General features: G+C 42.0%; 1 protein-coding gene across 1 annotated transcript; it reads left to right on the forward strand.

Annotated features, from left to right (window-relative positions):
* Window positions 1-1,801: 1,801 nt before the first annotated feature.
* LOC112263300 (solute carrier family 2, facilitated glucose transporter member 11-like) lies at window positions 1,802-17,716 on the forward strand. The gene is made up of 12 exons (XM_024439405.2): window positions 1,802-2,000; window positions 2,530-2,628; window positions 3,470-3,630; window positions 3,814-3,938; window positions 4,100-4,229; window positions 4,338-4,486; window positions 5,016-5,203; window positions 10,622-10,732; window positions 13,130-13,231; window positions 13,899-13,974; window positions 14,106-14,233; window positions 14,652-17,716. The coding sequence occupies exons 1-12, from the start codon at window positions 1,932-1,934 to the stop codon at window positions 14,847-14,849; spliced, it is 1,536 nt and encodes a 511-aa protein (XP_024295173.1). The 5' UTR covers window positions 1,802-1,931; the 3' UTR covers window positions 14,850-17,716.
* The last annotated feature ends 985 nt before the right edge of the window (window positions 17,717-18,701 follow it).

Consider the following 18,701-nt stretch of genomic DNA (forward strand, 5'->3'; position numbering starts at 1 on the left):
TGGTAGGCTTTGTTACTTTGGTCCCAGGTTTCTGCAGGTCATTCACTAGGTCCCCCTGTGTGGTTCTGGGATTTTTGCTCACTGTTCTTGTGATCATTTTGACCCCACGGGGTGAGATCTTGCGTGGAGCCCCAGATCGAGGGAGATTATCAGTGGTCTTGTATGTCTTCCATTTCCTAATAATTGCTCCCACAGTTGATTTCTTCAAATCAAGCTGCTTACCTATTGCAGATTCAGTCTTCTTCTACAATTTTGTTTCTGGTGTCCTTTGACAGCACTTTGGTCTTGGTCATAGTGGAGTTTGGAGTGTGACTGTTTGAGGTTGTGGACAGGTGTCTTTTATACTGATAACAAGTTCAAACAGGTGCCATTCATTTTACATTTTTTACATTTATTTTACCAGGCAAGTCAGTTAAGAACAAATTCTTATTTTCAATGACAGCCTAGGAACAGTGGGTTAACTGTTCAGGGGCAGAACGACAGATTTGTACCTTGTCAGCTCGGGGATTTGAACTTGCAACCTTCTGGTTACTAGTCCAACGCTCTAACCACTAGGCTACCCTGCCGCCCCAAGGTAATGAGTGCAGGACAGAGGAGCCTCTTTAAGAAGAAGTTACAGGTCTGTGAGAGCCAGAAATCTTGCTTGTTTGTAGGTGACCAAATACTTATTTTCCACCAGAATTTGCAAATAAATTCATTAAAAATCCTACAATGTGATTTTCTGGATTTTTTTTCTCATTTTGTCTGTCATAGTTGAAGTGTACCTATGATGAAATTTACAGGCCTCTCTCATCTTTTTAAGTGGGCGAACTTGCACAATTGGTGGCTGACTAAATACTTTTTTGCCCCACTGTATACTGTATGGCTAGTGAAAGGTCTGTAGTCCCTAGGGCTAGCTAGGCTCTATAAGCTATAGTCAATAAACTGAAGAAAGAGGTTTCAGTTTTTTTCCATTGTGAAAATTAATGTAGAAATGGAAATCATTGAAATTATAGCAAAGGCATGTAGCCTATCCGGAAACAGTGGAATGACCATCCTGCTGACCAAGAAGGGGCTTATGAGCTTTTCTGGTCACTTGACTTCACAAACAATGAGGTCTTTATAATCAAAAAGGAAAATTGCCACACTGATGACCATAAAATAGGTCAAATCCAATAACTCAATATACCTCTTCATCGTTTTTGTGCATGGTTTTCAAATAAGACCTGGGCTATACCTTTGAAATTGCACCTTTCATAGGCCTACTGATAGCACAGAGTAGCCTAAAGGAATGCTGTCAAGAGTTCATCAAACACCTTCATACAAGTGATAATAACACAGCCTAGGCTACAATGGAATCATCACACCTACAACTAGTATGGGTGTGACCAGACCATAAATAGCCTAGGTTTAATCCATAAGTAGGCTGCAGTTGCTTTACTTGAATAAATAGTGCCTTTTTATTTGTTGGGCTCAATGAACGAAATTCAAAATGGATAGCAATGAAGTGTCTGCAGATTTAAAGAAAGAGGTAGGCCTTTTATTCATGAGAAAGGTAAAAATAGCCTACTGCTTGATGAAGATATCCGCACAAAATGTATTATCTGTAACCGATGTGTGATAGAGAAGTGTGTTTCATGGCATATTTAATAGTTACTGTGTCTAAAGAGTGCAGAGTTTCCCACTCGTAAAAAAAAGTCTGTAATGCAATGTTATGCTCCGACGAGGGGACACTGGGTCATCCAAGGAACAACTGATCAATTGTATTATCCTCACCATATTTATGGCGCAGCCCGACCACATCCTCGAAAGGCACTCCACATGAGGATGAGTGGTCTACATTAGCCTAGGAGAGAGCAACCTTTGCACTTTGCCTTTGGCTAGACAGAAAAACCTGTGTACAATCTGAAGTTGGACATGCTGTAAGATAAAAACAAAAAGCAGGACTCAAAATGACTAAAGGAGATACGGAATATCAATTTTTGCTTGAAAGCAGCAAAGAAACAAAAGAGAAAATTAAGGTATGCATAATAATAATAATAATAATAATGAAGAAGAAGTGTTATTGCTATATTAGTAATAATAACAACATTAATAACACATGTATTGTTATTATTATTATTGGTGTTGTTGTTATTATTATTATCATTAGTGTGAATTATAAGTTATATTTAATCAATGATAAATAATAAATACATGTATTATAATGCATACCTTGTTTTAAACTTACTAAGCCCACTGTTTTTGGTGTCCTTCACCTGCAAACAGGGACTCCAATTATTACAAAGTTATTTAAAGAAACCAATAGCCTATTTCATTGTCTACACTTGGCTATTGTAGTTATTAACCTAAGCTAAAATATATTTGATATGTATTTGTGCCTCATTTGAACGTCTAACAGCTATCTAATAGCAAAATATGACCATGATTGGGCTACACCCGTGAGAGTTATCCTTTTTCTGTTCAATGCTGAAAGTTGAAAAGTACAGCACAGAATCTGAACATATCATCTGATGCTAAACCACCAATTATGTGTGTTATTGGTTTCAGCGTCCGAACAAATCCCTTCTACTGGCAGTTTGTGCAGCTTGCATTGGAGGAACCTTTCAATATGGTTATAATATTTCAATCATCAATGCCCCCACCAAGGTAAGACATTATGGTCAATATGTGTCTACTTAAAGAAAATAAAAGGGGGGGGTCTGAAGTTGCTACATCCATTTTGGGACTTAATTAAGGATATGGACCTACTTATTCCTTAAGAATGTAACTTGTAAATGCCCCTTAGTTCAACTGCTGTACCCCATCACAACCCAAAATGTGAGATCATTTTATTCCAATGTTTGTAAACAAAGTAAATGTAAACACTGTATAGCCTTAAAACATGGTTTAAATTATCATTTGTATGTCGTGGATGGTCAGCCGTTGCATCAATAGCTCTGTCTATGAATTTGAGCTTGGTTACATTTATTCAGACCCCTCCCTCAGCTTTTTACTGAAACAGTGGAGGGGATTACATTTTGTCATTGTTTCAACCGCAGATTGCTCCTTTAAGTTTAATATACTTAGATGGCTAAATAGAACATGTTTTGGTGTTATTGAATTCATGAGAAGCCGATACTGACATTGGATAATCATTTGTAGTCTGTCCTCATTGAACCATGTCTGTGTGTTCAGAAAACAGTCCGTCTAAGCAGTCACACACAGCCCTGGAGGCTCCATGTAAATCTTAGGGCACATTACAAGGGAATCATGACAACAGTAAAAAATAACACTTACAAGCATGTAACATGTAACCCTTTTGAGTAAAAAGAGATAAATTCTACCATGTCATTTCAGTATTGTGCAACTGCTGTGTGTTGGTACATTTCTCACACACAATCAGAGGTATAATACGTTCTTAAGTCATGCAAATTACGATTCCATTTCAGCTGTGAGCAGTGCATCTGCTTTTCAAGGCTATGTTGAGTTAGGGGTGCTTTTTTCCCAGTCTGTGCAGAATTTCATCAACCAAACCTGGCTGGAGCGCTATGATGAGGACATCTCAGAGCAATACCTCACTCTCCTGTGGTCCAACATCGTGTCCATTTTCACAATAGGAGGATTCATTGGAGCAACTATAGGTGGAACACTGGCCATTCGATTTGGGAGGTATAAAGAAGTGTTTTGTTAATAGTGGCTTGAATCCTCATTTGGATATTTGTGTCAGTCTCCAATTTTACACATAGGCTATTACTGTTTTGGCAATAGCCATTAGACTGCATGCATTTTTTCCCCGCCAAACAAGGCACTTTCAATACAAGTTTAATTAACGGCAATTATTCTGTGTCAAAGAAAGGGGACACTAATGATGAACAACGCATTTGCCTTACTGGCTGCTCTGTTGATGGGCCTGAGCTACCCCACTGGATTATTTGAACTGCTCATCGTTGGACGATTTTTCACAGGAGTAAATGCGGGTAAATATGTCAGTGCGTTAGTCAAGGGAAGTGTTGACATCAGCAGTTTGCAGTCTTTATTTCTTAGCTGGATGTGTTGAAAAATGTATATTTATTGAAGGTTTTGTCTTGTCTGTAAGTTAATGTGCCACACTTTGTTCTAATAATATGCTGATTGCCAGGTATCGGCATATGCGTTCAGCCACTGTATCTGGGGGAAATCGCCCCAAGGGCACTTCGTGGTGCCATGGCAATGGGGACTTCTATTTTCATCACCGGGGGCATCCTTACTGGACAGGTGATTGGGCTTAAGTAAGTTTAGATCATCCTGGACTATTGCCTACTAACTTCCAGAGTACTTTGAAATGAAGACTGCGCATCTTGTGTGCGTTCCTATAATGACTGTCTATGATCCTGCAGGGAGCTCCTCGGTAAAGAAGAACACTGGCCCATCCTGCTCTGCACCACCTGTATCCCAGCGTTCCTGCAGCTCCTCATACTGCCCTGGTTCCCTGAGAGCCCTCGCTACCTGTTGATCGACAGAGGGGATGACGTTGGATGTAGAAAAGGTATGCTCCAATCACATGTCAAAATATCTACCATAATATCTACCACATAAGGACTGACAACAGTCATCGTGCTGTAAACTATTGGGACAGAAAACAGTTGTTTTAGCGAAAAAGCAGGATCCAAGTGTGCAAACCTAAATTGTAACGTAACCTACGATCATTCATCTAAAAAAAGAGAGCCGACCTGATGGAAAGTTTGGAGGGGGTGATGATTCTTCCTTTATCTGAGATTAGAAGGGACGGGAAACATAAATTATACAAATCTTTCCCCTTGAGAGACATACTGGGTCAAGCACATGACTGCAGTGCATACTGTAACAGCAAGTTACACTGCGAATAGGCAATGTCTCTCATTAGTCACACAATCCTTGCTAATCAAATAAATACCTCTGTGTATCCCACTGTGTCTGTCTGGTTTGGTTTTGTTACGCTGGCTGGGTGGATTCCTGTTATGAGTGTGAGGGATAATAAATGAAGCGTGGAGTGGAAAGAGACCATGTGAGCTGTGTCTTGTGTTTCCTGTGGACAGCGATGAAGCAACTCCACGGCACGGATAACTTTGATCGCGAGCGGGAGGACATGGAGAGGGAGAGGGTCAGTGCCATTGGCATTAAACCCAAGAAGCCATGGCAGCTGTTCATGGACCGCAGCCTCCGCTGGCAAGTCCTCACCATCATCCTGCTCAACGCTGCCCAGCAGCTCAACGGCATCAATGCTGTATGTTAGCAACAGACCACATTTACACACATGACCCTATGTCCCCTCGGGGGTGCAACGTTTATCACTATGAACTCAAATCAGAAGAAGTTGGTTTAAATGTACAATATTCCATTCACAGAACTCTCATGTTAAATTAATATACATGCAGGGCATACAGATTGTTATAGGGCATACACGGTGGCGGATCTAGCTTGTATGGCTCCCTGGGCGACCTTTTATTCTCTGTTCTGAACGTACTAGACAACCAGTTATTTTAGCCTTTAGCCGTACCCTTATCCTACTCCTCCTCTGTTCCTTGGGTGATGTGTAGGTTAATCCAGGCCCTGCGGTGCCTAGCTCCACTTCCATTCCTCAGGCGCTCTCATTTGTTGACTTCTGTAACCGTAAAAGCCTTGGTTTCATGCATGTTAACATTAGAAGCCTCCTCCCTAAGTTTGTTTTATTCACTGCCCTAGCACACTCTGTCAACCCGGATGTCCTAGCCGTGTCTGAATCCTGGTTTAGGAAAACCCTGAACTTTCCATCCCTAACTATAACATTTTCTGACAAGATAGAACTGCCAAAGGGTGCGAAGTTGCAATCTACTGCAGGGATAACCTGCAGAGTTCTGTCTTACTATCCAGGTCTGTGCCCAAACAATTTTGGGCTTCTACTTTTAAAAGTCCACCTCTCCAGAAACAAGTCTCTTACCGTTGCCGCTTGCTATAGACCACCTGCCCCCAGCTGTGCCCTGGACACCATATATGAATTGATTGCCCCCCATCTATCTTCAGAGCTCGTGCTGTTAGGTGACCTAAACTAGGACATGCTTAAGACTCCGGCCATCCTACAATCTAATCTTGATGCTCTCAATCTCACACAAATGATCAATGAACCCACCAGGTACAACCCCAAATCTGTAAATACGGGCACCCTCATAGATATCATCCTAACCAACCTGCCCTCCAAATACACCCCTGCTGTCTTCAACCAGGATCTCAGCGATCACTGCCTCATTGCCTGCGTCCGTAATGCGTCTGCGGTCAAGCAACTACCCCTCACCACTGTCAAACGCTCCCTAAAACACTTCAGCGAGCAGGCCTTTCTAATCAACCTGGCCCGGGTATCCTGGAAGGATATAGACCTCATTCCGTCAGTAGAGGATGCCTGGTTATTATTTAAAAGTGCTTTCCTCACCATCTTAAATAAGCATGCCCCATTCAAAAAATGTAGAACCAGGAACAGATATAGCCCTTGTTTCACTCCAGACCTGACTGCCCTTGACCAGCACAAAAACATCCCGTGGCATACTGCAGTAGCATCGAATAGCCCCCGAGATATGCAACTTTTCAGGGAAGTTAGGAACCAATATACACAGGCAGTTAGGAAAGCAAAGGCTAGCTTTATCAAACAGAAATTTGCATCCTGAGGCACTAACTCCAAAAATGTATGGGCCACTAAAGTCCATGGAGAATAAGAGCACCTCCTCCCAGCTGCCCACTGCACTGAGGCTAGGAAACACTGTCACCAACGATAAATCCGTGATAATTGAGAATTTCAATAAGCATTTTTCCACGGCTGGCCATGCTTTCCACCTGGCTACCCCTACCCCGGTCAACAACCCTGCACCACTCACTGCAACTTGCCCAAGCCTCCCCCATTTCTCCTTCACCCAAAACCAGATAGCTGATGTTCTGATAGAGCTGCAAAAACTGGACCCCTACAAATCAGCAGGGCTAGACAATCTGGACCCTCTCTTCCTAAAATTATAAGCCGAAATTGTTGCAATCCCTATTACTAGCTTGTTCAACCTCTCTTTTGTATCGTCTGAGATCTCCAAAGATTGGAAAGCTGCCACGGTCATCCCCCTCTACAAAGGGGGAGACCCTCTAGACCCAACCTGCTACAGACCTTTATCTATCCTACTCTGCCTTTCTAAGGTCTTCGAAAGCAGACAGTTCACCGACCATTTAGAATCCCACCATACCTTCTCCTCTATATAATCTGGTTTCCGAGCTGGTCATGGGTGCACCTCAGCCACGCTCAAGGTCCTAAACGATATCATAACCACCAAGAAACAATACTGTGCAGCTGTATTCATCGACCTGGCCAAGGCTTTCGACTCTGTCAATTACAACATTCTTATCGGCAGACTCAACAGCCTTGGTTTCTCAAATGACTGCCTCGCCTGGTTCACCAACTACTTCTCTGACAGAGTTCAGTGTGTCAAATCGGAGGGCCTGTTGTCCGGACCTCTGGCAGTCTCTATGGGGGTGCCACAGGGTTCAATTCTCAGACCAACTCTTTTCTCTGTATTCATCAATGATGTCACTCTCGCTGCTGGTGATTCTCTGATCCACCTCTACGCAGACGACACCACTCTGTATACTTCTGGCCCTTCTTTGGACATTGTGTTAACTAACCTCCAGACGAGCTTCAATGCCATACAACTCTCCTTCAGTGGCCTCCAACTGCTCTTAAATGCAAGCAAAACTAAATGCATGCTCTTCAACCGATCGCTGCCCACACCTACCCAGCCATCCAGCATCACTACTCTGGACGGTTCTGACTTAGAATATGTAGACAACTACAAATATCTAGGTGTCTGGTTAGACTGTAAACTCTCCTTCCAGACTCACATTAAGCATCTCCAATCCAAAATTAAATCTAGAACCAGCTTCCTATTTCGCAACAAAGCATCCTTCACTCATGCTGCCAAACATACCCTCGTAAAACTGACCATCCTACCGATCCTCAACTTCGGCGATGTCATTTACAAAATAGCCTCCAACACTCTACTCAGTAAATTGGATGCAGTCTATCACAGTGCCATCTGTATTGTCACCAAAGCCCCATACACTACCCACCACTGCGACCTGTATGCTCTCGTTTGCTGGCCCTTGCTTCATATCCGTTGCCAAACCCACTGGCTCCAGGTCATCTATAAGTCGTTGCTAGGTAAAGCCCTGTCTTTTCTCAGCTCACTGGTCACCATAGCAGCACCCAACCGCAGCACGCGCTCCAGCAGGTATAATTCCCTGGTCACCCCCAAAGCCAATTCCTCCTTCGGCCGCCTTTCCTTCCAGTTCTCTGCTGCCAATGACTGGAACGAACTGCAAAAATCACTGAAGCTGGAGACATATCTCATAGCCAATCCAACAAGCCTATCCATCACCATAGTGCTTCTACACCTGCATTGCTTGCTGTTTGGGGTTTTAGGCTGGGTTTCTGTACAGCACTTTGAGATATCAGCTCGGTCTATAAAATACATTTGATTTGATATTGTTATATATTTCATTTATTTTGCTCCTTTGTGCCCCATTACCGCTACTTGCACACTCATCTTCTGCACATCTATCACCCCAGTGTTTCATTTGCCATACTCTAATAATTTTGCCACTATGGCCTATTTATTGCCTCACTCATCTCATTTGCACACACTGTATATAGACTTTCTCTATTCTATTATTGACTGTATGTTTGTTTATTCCATGTGTAACTCTGTGTTGTTGTTTGTGTCGCGCTGCTTTGCTTTATCTTGGCCAGGTCACAGTTGTAAATGAGAACTTGTTCTCAACTAGCCTACCTGATTAAATAAAGGTGAAATTAAATAAATAAATTAAATTTAAAAAAGTTGGTTAGGACATCTACTTTGTGCATGACACACAAAGTAGATGTCACACAAAGTAGATTGACACACAAAATAGATTATTTCACTTAATTTTTCACATCATTCACTCTATCACAATTCCAGTGGGTCAGAAGTTTACATACACTAATTGACTGTGACTTTAAACTGCTTGGAAAATTCCAGAAAATTATGTCATGGCTTTAGAAGCTTCTGATAGGCTAATTGACATCATTTGAGTCAATTGGAGGAGTATATGTGTAAGTATTTCAAAGCCTACCTTCAATCTCAGTGCCTCTTTGCTTGAAATCATGGGAAAATCAAAAGAAATCAGCCAGACCTCCACATGAACCAGACCTCCACTCTGGTTCATCCTTCGGAGCAATTTCCAAACGCCTGAAGGTACCACGTTCATCTGCATAAACAATAGTACGCAAGTATAAACACCATTGGACCACGCAGCCGTCATACCGCTCAGGAAGGAGACACGTTCTGTCTCCTAGAGATGAACGTACTTTGGTGCGAAAAGTGCAAATCAATCTTAGAACAACAGCAAAGGACCTTGTGAAAATGCTGGAGGAAACAGGTACAAAAGTATCTATATCCACAGTAAAATTAGTCCTATATCGACATAACCTGATAGGCCGCTCAGCAAGGAAGAAACCACTGCACCAAAACGGCCATAAAAAAACAGGCTATGGTTTGCAACTGCACATGTGGACAAAGATCATGATCTTTGGTGAAATGTCCTCTGGTCTGATGAAACAAAAATAGAAGAGTTTGGCCATAATGATCATCGCTATGTTTGGAGGAAAAAGGGGGAGGTTTGCAAGCCAAAGAATACCATCCCAACCGTGAAGCACGGCGGTGGCAGCATCATGTTGTGGTGGTGCTTTTCTGCAGGAGGGACTGGTGCACACGAAATAGATGGCATCATGAGGAATGGAAAATGATGTGGAGATATTGAAGAAACATCTCAAGACATCAGTCAGGAAGTTAAAGCTTGGTCGCAAATGGGTCTTCCAAATGGACAATGACCCCAAGCGTACTTCCAAAGTTGTGGCAAAATGGCTTAAGGACAACAAAGTCAAGGTATTGGAGTGGCCATCACAAAGCCCTGACCTCAATCCTATAGACAATTTGTGGGCAGAACTGAAAAAGCATGTGCGAGCAAGGAGGCCTACAAACCTGATTCAGTTACACCAGCTCTGTCAAGAGGAATGGGCCAAAAATCACCCAACTTATTGTGGGAAATTGTGGAAGGCTACCCAAAACATTTGACCCAAGTTAAACAATTTAAAGGCAATGCTAAAAAATACTAATTGACTGTATGTAAACTTCTGACCCGCTGGGAATGTGATGAAAGACATAAAAGCTGGAAAAAAAACATTCTCTCTACTATTATTCTGACATTTCACATTCTTAATATAAAGTGGTGATCCTAACTGACCTAAAACAGGGACTTTTTAGGATTAGGATTTTTAGGATTAAATGTCAGGAATTGTGAAAAACTGAGTTTAAATGTATTTGGCTAAGGTGTATGTAAACTTCCGACTTCAACTGTGGTATGATATGGTATACACCAGGTATAGGCAACTGGCTGCTGCCCCCCTTTTGTAGGCTTGCGGATCAACTCCCCCCAACAAAATTTTACTTAGGGCCCCAAAAGGCTAGGGCTCGTTCTGACTGCATGATGAGTTCAGATTCGAGCTCACCCCCATCAAAGTTGTCCATCCCTGTTATACACTATAGGGTATAGTGTGAAGGACCGGTGTTTCATTTGTTTTCTATCACTCTCTCTCTTGCAGATTTATTTTTATACAGATTATGTGTTTGAGGAGGCCGGAATTCCAGATGTCAACATACCCTACGTAACTGTGGGCACAGGAGCCTGTGAATGCCTCACTGCCCTTACCTGTGTGAGTGTCAACTATTGGTCATAGTACATACAGTACCATTCAACAGTACGTAGTTTTTCATAGTTTTTCTTTATTTTTACTATTTTCTACATTGTATTATAATAGTGAAGACATCAAAACTATGAAATAACACATATGGAATCATGTAACCAAAAAAGTGTTAAACAAATCAAAATATATTTGGGATTTTAGATTCTTCAAAGTAGCCACCTCTTGACTTTATGACATTTTTGCACACTCTTTGCATTCTCTCAACCAGCTTGATGAGGTATTCACCTGGAATGCTTTTCTAACAGTCTTGAAGGAGTTCCCACATGCTGAGCACTTGTTGGCTGCTTTTCATTCACTCTGCAGTCCAACTCATCCCAAACCATCTCAATTGGGTTGAGGTTGGGTGATTGTGGAGGCCAGGTCATCTGATGCAGCACTCCATCACTCTCCTTCTTGGTCAAATAGCCCTTACACAGCCTGGAAGTGTGTTTGGGTCATTGTCCTGTTGAAAAACAAATGATAGTCCAACTAAGCGCAAACCAGATTGGATGGTGTATCGCTGCAGAATGCTGTGGTAGCCTTGCTGGTTTTGTGTGCCTTGAATTCTAAATAAATCACAGACAGTGTCACCAGCAAAGCATCCCCACACCTCCTCCTCCGTGCTTCATGGTGGAAGCACACATGCAGAGATCATCCGTTCACCTACTTTGCGTCTCAGAAAGACACGGCAGTTGGAACCAAAAATCTCAAATTTGGACTCATCAGACCAAAGGACAAATTTCCGCCTGTCTAATGTCCATTGCTTGTATTTCTTGGCCCGAGCAAGTCTCTTCTTCTTATTGGTGTCCTTTAGTAGTGGTTTCTTTGCAGCAAGTCAATCATGAAGGCCTGATTCACGCAGTCTCCACTGAACAGTTGATGTTGAGATGTGTCTGTTACTTGAACTCTGTGAAACATTTATTTGGGCTGCAATTTCTGAGGCTGGTAACTCTACTGAACTTATCCTCTGGGTCTTCCTTTCCTGTGGTGGTCCTCATGAGAGCCAGTTTCATCATAGTGCTTGATGGTTTTTGTGACTGCACTTGAAGAAACTTTCAAAGGATTTGACATTTTTCAGATTGACTGACCTTCATGTCTTAAAGTAATGATGGACTGTTGTTTCTCTTTGCTTATTTGAGCTGTTCTTGCTACAATATGGACTTGGTCTGTTACCAAATAGGGCTATCTTCTGTATACCACCCCTACCTTGTCACAACTGATTGGCTCAAAAGCATTACTTAATTCACTTTTAAACAAGGCACACCTGTTAATTTAAATGCATTCCAGGTGACTACTTGTCACATATACTGTCACTCATGCTCATGATGGCGCACACCTGTCACCATAGTTACACTCACCAGCGCGTCATCAGACTCACCTGGACTCCATCACCTCCTTGATTACCTTCCCTACATATGCCACTCCCTTTGGTTCCTTCCCAGGTGTTATTATTTCAGTTTCATGTTTGTGTGCTCTTCGTGTTTCTTGTTTTGTATTATGTTCCATTTATTAAATATTCACTCCCTGTAATTGCTTCGCGACTCTCAGCGCACTCGTTACACTACCTCATGAAGCTTGTTGAGAGAATGTCAAGTGTGCAAAGCTGTCATCAAGGCAAAGGGTGTCTACTTTGAAGAGTTTCAAATATAAAATATATTAAGATTTGTTTAACACTTATTTTTGGTTATTACATGATTCCATATGTGTTATTTCATAGTTTTGATGTCTTCACTACTATTCTACAACCCTAGAAAATAGTCAAAATAAAGAAGAATCCTGGAATGAGTAGGTGTGTCAACTTTTGACTGGTACTGTATATTTCCAAGTATTTAGTAGCATGCATGGAGTCCATCGTAGAGCAGAAATGTCATACAACCCCATGTCTCTGCATGGATTTATGAGTCTTTTAGGATCTTTGTTAATGACTGATTGCTAATTTCATCATGTTATGCTGGTATGACAGTACTGTTCTCATTGAATGCTCTGCTATGATTTACGTCACTATTCATCGAGTGGATTAACATATTTAAGATGTGTTGACTACAGCTGTAGGATCTTAATCCTGCAGCAACAGGAAATGTGAATTATGTGGATTTATAATTAATGGACATTTTTGTAGGAGTTGATACATTTTTCGTAAGGGAAAATCAAGTCTGAAATTTTAAAGTCGAAATTACAAACTTCAGAAGACTTTTTAACCCTCAAATACACTACAAGTTTTAAATGTCCTGCATTAAAGGAAATTATCTTGCAACAGGTTAATAAAATTAATATCCTACATCTGTAGGTTATTTTAACTCCGATCTTATATTTCTCCACGATCTTATTCCTCTGCTGGTATGCCATATGAGATGCTGTGTCTTTCAGGGCATGCTGATCGAAACTCTGGGACGAAAAGTGCTTATCATCGGAGGGTACACCCTAATGGCTTTCTGGTGCATTTGCTTCACTCTGACCCTCACCTTCCAAGTAAAGTATCTTTGATCTAACAATTCCATTTCAGTCTCTTATTAATCAGAATAAGAGACCCGTGTTGCACTTAAGTTCTGGTTGATTAAACCAACCCTTAAAAAGGTCCAATGTCGCCATTTGTATCTCAATATCAAATCATTTCTGGGTAACAAGCCCCAGTGCAGTCAAAAATGTGATTTTCCTGTGTTTTATATATATTTCCACACTATGAGGTTGAAATAATACAGTGACATTTGAAAAATGAGGATAATGAATGCCCTTTTGGTGTAAGAGTTTGAAAAGACCGCCTGAAATGTTAGGCTGTTTTGGTGGGATGGAGTTTAGGCCTGCCTGGTCACATCACCCTGCAGTAAATTAGTTAATAGACCAATAAAAAAGAAAGTTCAAAACCTCTCTGCCAATAACAGATAGTTTTCAGTTTTCCACTCCACACTCTCAGACAGTCCTAGCAAAATTCTTGCTTTAGAAATTGCTCTATGCTAAGAAGCTATTTTTGTTTCTTTTTGACAATTGTAATTGAAAACAATCACAGTAAGGTACTTAATTGTTAGCCATACATTATTTGATAGTGAGATAAAAAATGGCTGCACTGGGCCTTTGGCTGGCCACTTTGAGAGCACTAGTTTTCTATGATCGAATTGTTGTCTTCTTTCGTTGAACGCAGGGAGCAGGCGTCTGGATGCCTTATCTTAGCATGGGATGCGTCTTTGCTTTCATACTCAGCTTTGGCTTGGGTCCAGGTAACCCACAGAACTTACTTATCGCTCATTTATGCCAGTATTGCGAAACTTTGTGTGATCTGGCAACAATATTATTATCTGATTATAAATGTATTTGAAACTAATACTATACCTTCGCTTTGTCCTTGGAGGTGGGGTGACAAACATCTTGACCACCGAGTTATTCACACAAACCAGTCGGCCTGCCGCGTACATGATCGGAGGGTCCGTGAACTGGCTCAGCTTCTTCGTCATTGGCATGGTGTTTCCATTTATTGTGGTAGGTTCCAAGTGTTTACATCCGTGGTACTTAACCTTTAAATGAAGGAGTATGGTTAGTGTCGCAGCGGTCTAAGGCACTGCATCTCAGTGCAAGAGGCGTCACTACAGTCCCTGGTTTGAATCCAGGCTGTATCACACCCGGCCATGATTAGGAGTCCCATAGGGCGGCGCACAATTGGCCCAGGGTCATCCGGGTATGGCCAGGGTAGGCTGTCAATTGTAAATAAGAATTTGTTCTTAACTGACTTGCCTAGTTAAATAAAGGTTAAATAAAAAATACAAATAAATTGTGTAACAGTAGGTTATACAATACTAGAGTAGTTTGATCCGTACTGTCGATTGATATATAATTAGGAGAGATGGCTGTTTTGAGAGCTGGTTCTAGATGGGTTTGGTCTGCTCTTTTACCTCCACAGACTAAGTTGCAGCAGTACTGTTTCCTGGTGTTCTTGGTGATATCTGTCTTGGTGGCTGTATACATATTCCTGGTAGTCCCTGAGACCAAGAACAAAACCTTCCTGGAGATCCATACCGAGTTCCAGTCCGGAGATAAGAGGAAGGCTTCAAAAGCAGATGACGGCCCAAGGACAACATTGTTGTCAACCCCTCTGTGAAACACAGCTCCAGTGTTTGCTGAAAGGACTTGTCAAACTTGTACCACATTACTTGTTATTCAACAACTGGCAGTGCTATGAATATCTCATTGCCATAATGATACAAAGTTCCAGAATATGTGTTCTTTGTCAGGGATTGTGAAGTGTAGACATTATAGTAATTGGAACACAGGTAACAACAAAATGAACTAGGTACTGTTAAAGGGATACTCTGGGATGTTGGCAATGAGGCCGTTTATCTACTTCCCCAGAGTCAGATGAACTCGGGGGAAGCATTTTTATGTGTCTTGTGTGCAGTTTAACGGAAATTGCTAACTAGTGCTAGCGTAATTGCTAAAAAAAACGTTAGCGCAATGACTTAAAGTCTATGGGTATCTGCTAGCAGATACCATAGACTTCCAGACATTATGCTAATCCAGACATTATGCTAATCTGACTCTGGGGAAGTAGATAAAAGGTCTCAAAGCCAAAATCCTTAAGTATCCCTTTAATGTTGCTGATAAGTCCAGATCAATGATTTATATACAGTATGCATGAGATTTACATTTGACATTTTATTCATTTAGCGGACACTCTTGTTCAGAGCGATTTACAGTTTGTGTATTTTCCTCAATAATGTAGCTATCAGCAAAGTCAGAGCTAGTAAGGGGGAAAAAAGTAAAGTGTAAGTATTTGTTCACAAAAGGCTGTTTTTTTGGGGGGGGGTGTCGGGGTGAGAGGGTCGGTGCTGTAGGATTATTTAAGATATTCTTCGAAGAGGTAGGGTTTTAGATGTTTTCTAACGATAGACAGAGACTGCTGTCATAGCTTCAGGGGGAAGCTGGTTCCACCTTTGGGGTGCCAGGACAGAGAAGAGTAGAATGGTCTTGTAGTGGATGCGAGCTTCGACTGGAAGCCAGTGGAGTCTGCGGAGGAGCACGGTGACATGGAAGAACTTTGGAAGGTTGAACACCAGGCGGGCTGCAGCGTTCTGGATAAGTTGCAGGGGTTTGATGGCACAAGCAGGGAGCCAACCAACAGCTAGTTGCAGTAGTCCAGATGGGAGATGACAAGTGCCTGGATTAGGACCTGCACCACTTCCTGTGTGAAGTAGGGTCGTACTCTATGGCCGTTATAGAGCATGAATCTACAGGAGTGAGTCACTGCTTTGATGTTTGCAGAGAACGAAAGGGTGTTGTCCAGTGTCCCGCCAAGGTTCTTTGCACTCTTGGAGGGAGTCAAGCGTGATGGAGAGGACTTGGAGCGGGCAGGCCATCCCCGGGAGGAAGAGCAGCTTCATCTTGTCGAGGTTGAGCTTGAGGTGGTGGGCCAACATCCAAGCTGAGATATCGGCCAGGCTTGCAGAGATGCGTGTCGCCACCTGGGTGTCATGAGAAGGAGAGTAGTAGCTCAGTGTCATCCTCATAGCAATGATAGCGAGAACATTTGAGGATATGACAGAGCCGAGTTACTTAGTTTATAGTGAGAAAAGGAAAGGGCCTAGAACCGAGCCCTTTGGACACCAGTCGTGAGTATGTGGTGAAGACACAGATCCTCTCCACGTCACCTGGTTGGAGCGGCCATTCGGGTAGGATGCAATTCAAGAGTGTGCAGAGCCTGAGACACCCAGACCTGAGAGGGTGGAGAGGAGGATCTGATGGTTCACGGTATCGAAGGCAGCAGATAGATCTAGGAGGATGAGAACAGAGGAGAGATTCAGCTTTGGCAGTGCAGAGAGCCTTTGTGACAGAGATCAGCAGTCTCAGTTGAGTGACCTGTCTTGAAGCTGGTTAGGTTAGGGTCAACAAGATCATTCTGAAAAAGATAGTGAGAGTTGGTCAGAGACAGCACGCTCAAGTGTTTTGTAAAGAAAAGATAGAAGGGATACTGATCTGTAGTTTTTGACATCCGATGAGTTGAGTGTTGGTTTCTTGAGGAGGGGAGCGACTCGAGTCATTTTGAAGTCAAAGGGGATACAGCCAGTGGTCAGGGATGAGTTGATCAGGGAAGTGAGGAATGGGAAAAGGTCTCAAGGGATGGTCTGGAGAAGGGAGGATGGGATGGGGTCAAGCGGGCAGGTTGTTGGGCGGTCAAGGGAGAAAAGAAAGCGGTCAAGGTGTAGGGTAGCTCTATATGTGTGGGACCATTGGACTCAATAGGCTGAGTAAATGAGGAGTGGATGTCGTCAACCTTCTTTTCAAAGTGGTTAACAAAGTTGTCCGCAGAAAGGGAGGAAGAGGGGGGAGGGGTGGAGGATTAAGGAGGGAGGAGAAGGTGGAAAGTAGTTTCCTAGTGTTAGAGGCAAAAGCTTGAAATTTAGAGTGATAGAAAGTGGCTTTAGCAGCGGGTACAGAGGAAGAGAAGGTAGAAAAGAGGGAATGAAAGGATGATAGGTCCTCCAGAAGTTTAATTATCCTCCATTTCTGCTCAGCTGCCCACAGCCCTGTTCTATAAGCTCGCAATGAGTTACTCAGTTACTCATCCTCTCTTTCCTTCCTCGAATAACTCTGAAGATGAACTCGGCAGAACCATCTTAGTTTTGCGACGTGACCACCGCTGACACGACCATCGCTGTCACACCCGCCACTGACACGACTGCCGCTGAGGAAACAAATGACTGATAGGGGACGCTGTTTTGAAGCCAACTGTGTCTCCATCTTGGCACTCCCCCACCATTGTATAAAATATTTTAGAGGCTATATAAATGCATTTATTAATGTCTACATTTGTTTTTGCCATGTTTATTCTATTAGGCCCAGTAGTCGAAAACGTGATTTTCCTGTGTTTTACATATTTTTCCACACTATGATGTTCGAATAATTCAGGGTAAAGATGAAGGAAAATGCCATAACGGGTATAGATACAAATAAAATAAGTTACTACAGAAATTGAGGGATCAATTTTATATTGAAAACACAGATGGGAGATATATATTCCATGTGAATTAAAACAAGAAACCTAATATATTCCTTGTCAATTAAAACAAGAAACTGATGCACCCCATGCTCAGTCTGTGCTTCATGCTTGCTGCTATATATACAGACATTTGCAAAGCTGTGATCTCAACTGATATCTCACAAACTAATGGTCAATTTTCGTAAAAGTACATTCTGAGAATGAGCCCCGTCCTGTTCATGCATACCTATCGCACTGACAAAAGTCAACCTGCGAGTACGTCACAGCTAAAGATGGTAAAGTACAATCTGAATGACTACCAGTCGGCAATGCACTTTCTGCCATGTGCCCGGAAACTCCCCTAGGTCGTTCCTGGAAAAAACTTAGTTCTCATTTAGAAGCCTAGTAATCACGCCTTTGTAATATTCGCATGACGTTAACACGTAAATTCATTATCTAGGTTAAAGTAAATATAACATTTTAACTGACGGTGTAAAACTTTAAGAATGTTGTTGTTTTTACAGCCATAATGTAAACTTTAAAAAACGGAGAATGAACTGCAAACATTTACTTACAAAATAGATTTTAAGCGTTCTTTTATACTAGAAAAAAATTCTTAAACCCTAAGCTAAAATGTAAAAAGATTTGTGGGAAATCTGCCGCTCGACCATCCATTGATCACGCCCTGCACGACTTTAGTTGGTGACTATGTAGCCTACAGATAGCACGATCGCGGTTGTTTCTTTTCAAAACAATAGTCCCCTGCAAAGACACACTAAATTGGGAATATCTATTTTTTTGCAGTCTAGTGCAGTAGAACTGTTTTTGAACAGCACTGCAACCACCTTTGAAAAATATATAATTTGACGTATTTTATTGTATATTGGATTATTTATACAATCATTTATTTTGAAAGTTTACACATACTGATATGTTGAAAGCTACTGTGTAGACTACACAGAGTTTACAAAACATTAA

This window comes from Oncorhynchus tshawytscha, linkage group LG12 (genome assembly GCF_018296145.1).
Source record: "Oncorhynchus tshawytscha isolate Ot180627B linkage group LG12, Otsh_v2.0, whole genome shotgun sequence".
NCBI lineage: Eukaryota > Metazoa > Chordata > Actinopteri > Salmoniformes > Salmonidae > Oncorhynchus > Oncorhynchus tshawytscha.

What these genes read in the sequence shown, in the direction of transcription:
- LOC112263300 (XM_024439405.2), top strand. Translation starts at nt 1,932, where the DNA reads ATGACTAAAGGAGATACGGAATATCAATTTTTGCTTGAAAGCAGCAAA. An exon ending in GCCTCACTGCCCTTACCTGT is followed by an intron (nt 10,733 to 13,129) that starts GTGAGTGTCAAC and finishes TGTGTCTTTCAG; the next exon opens with GGCATGCTGATCGAAACTCT. An exon ending in TGGTGTTTCCATTTATTGTG is followed by an intron (nt 14,234 to 14,651) that starts GTAGGTTCCAAG and finishes TTACCTCCACAG; the next exon opens with ACTAAGTTGCAGCAGTACTG.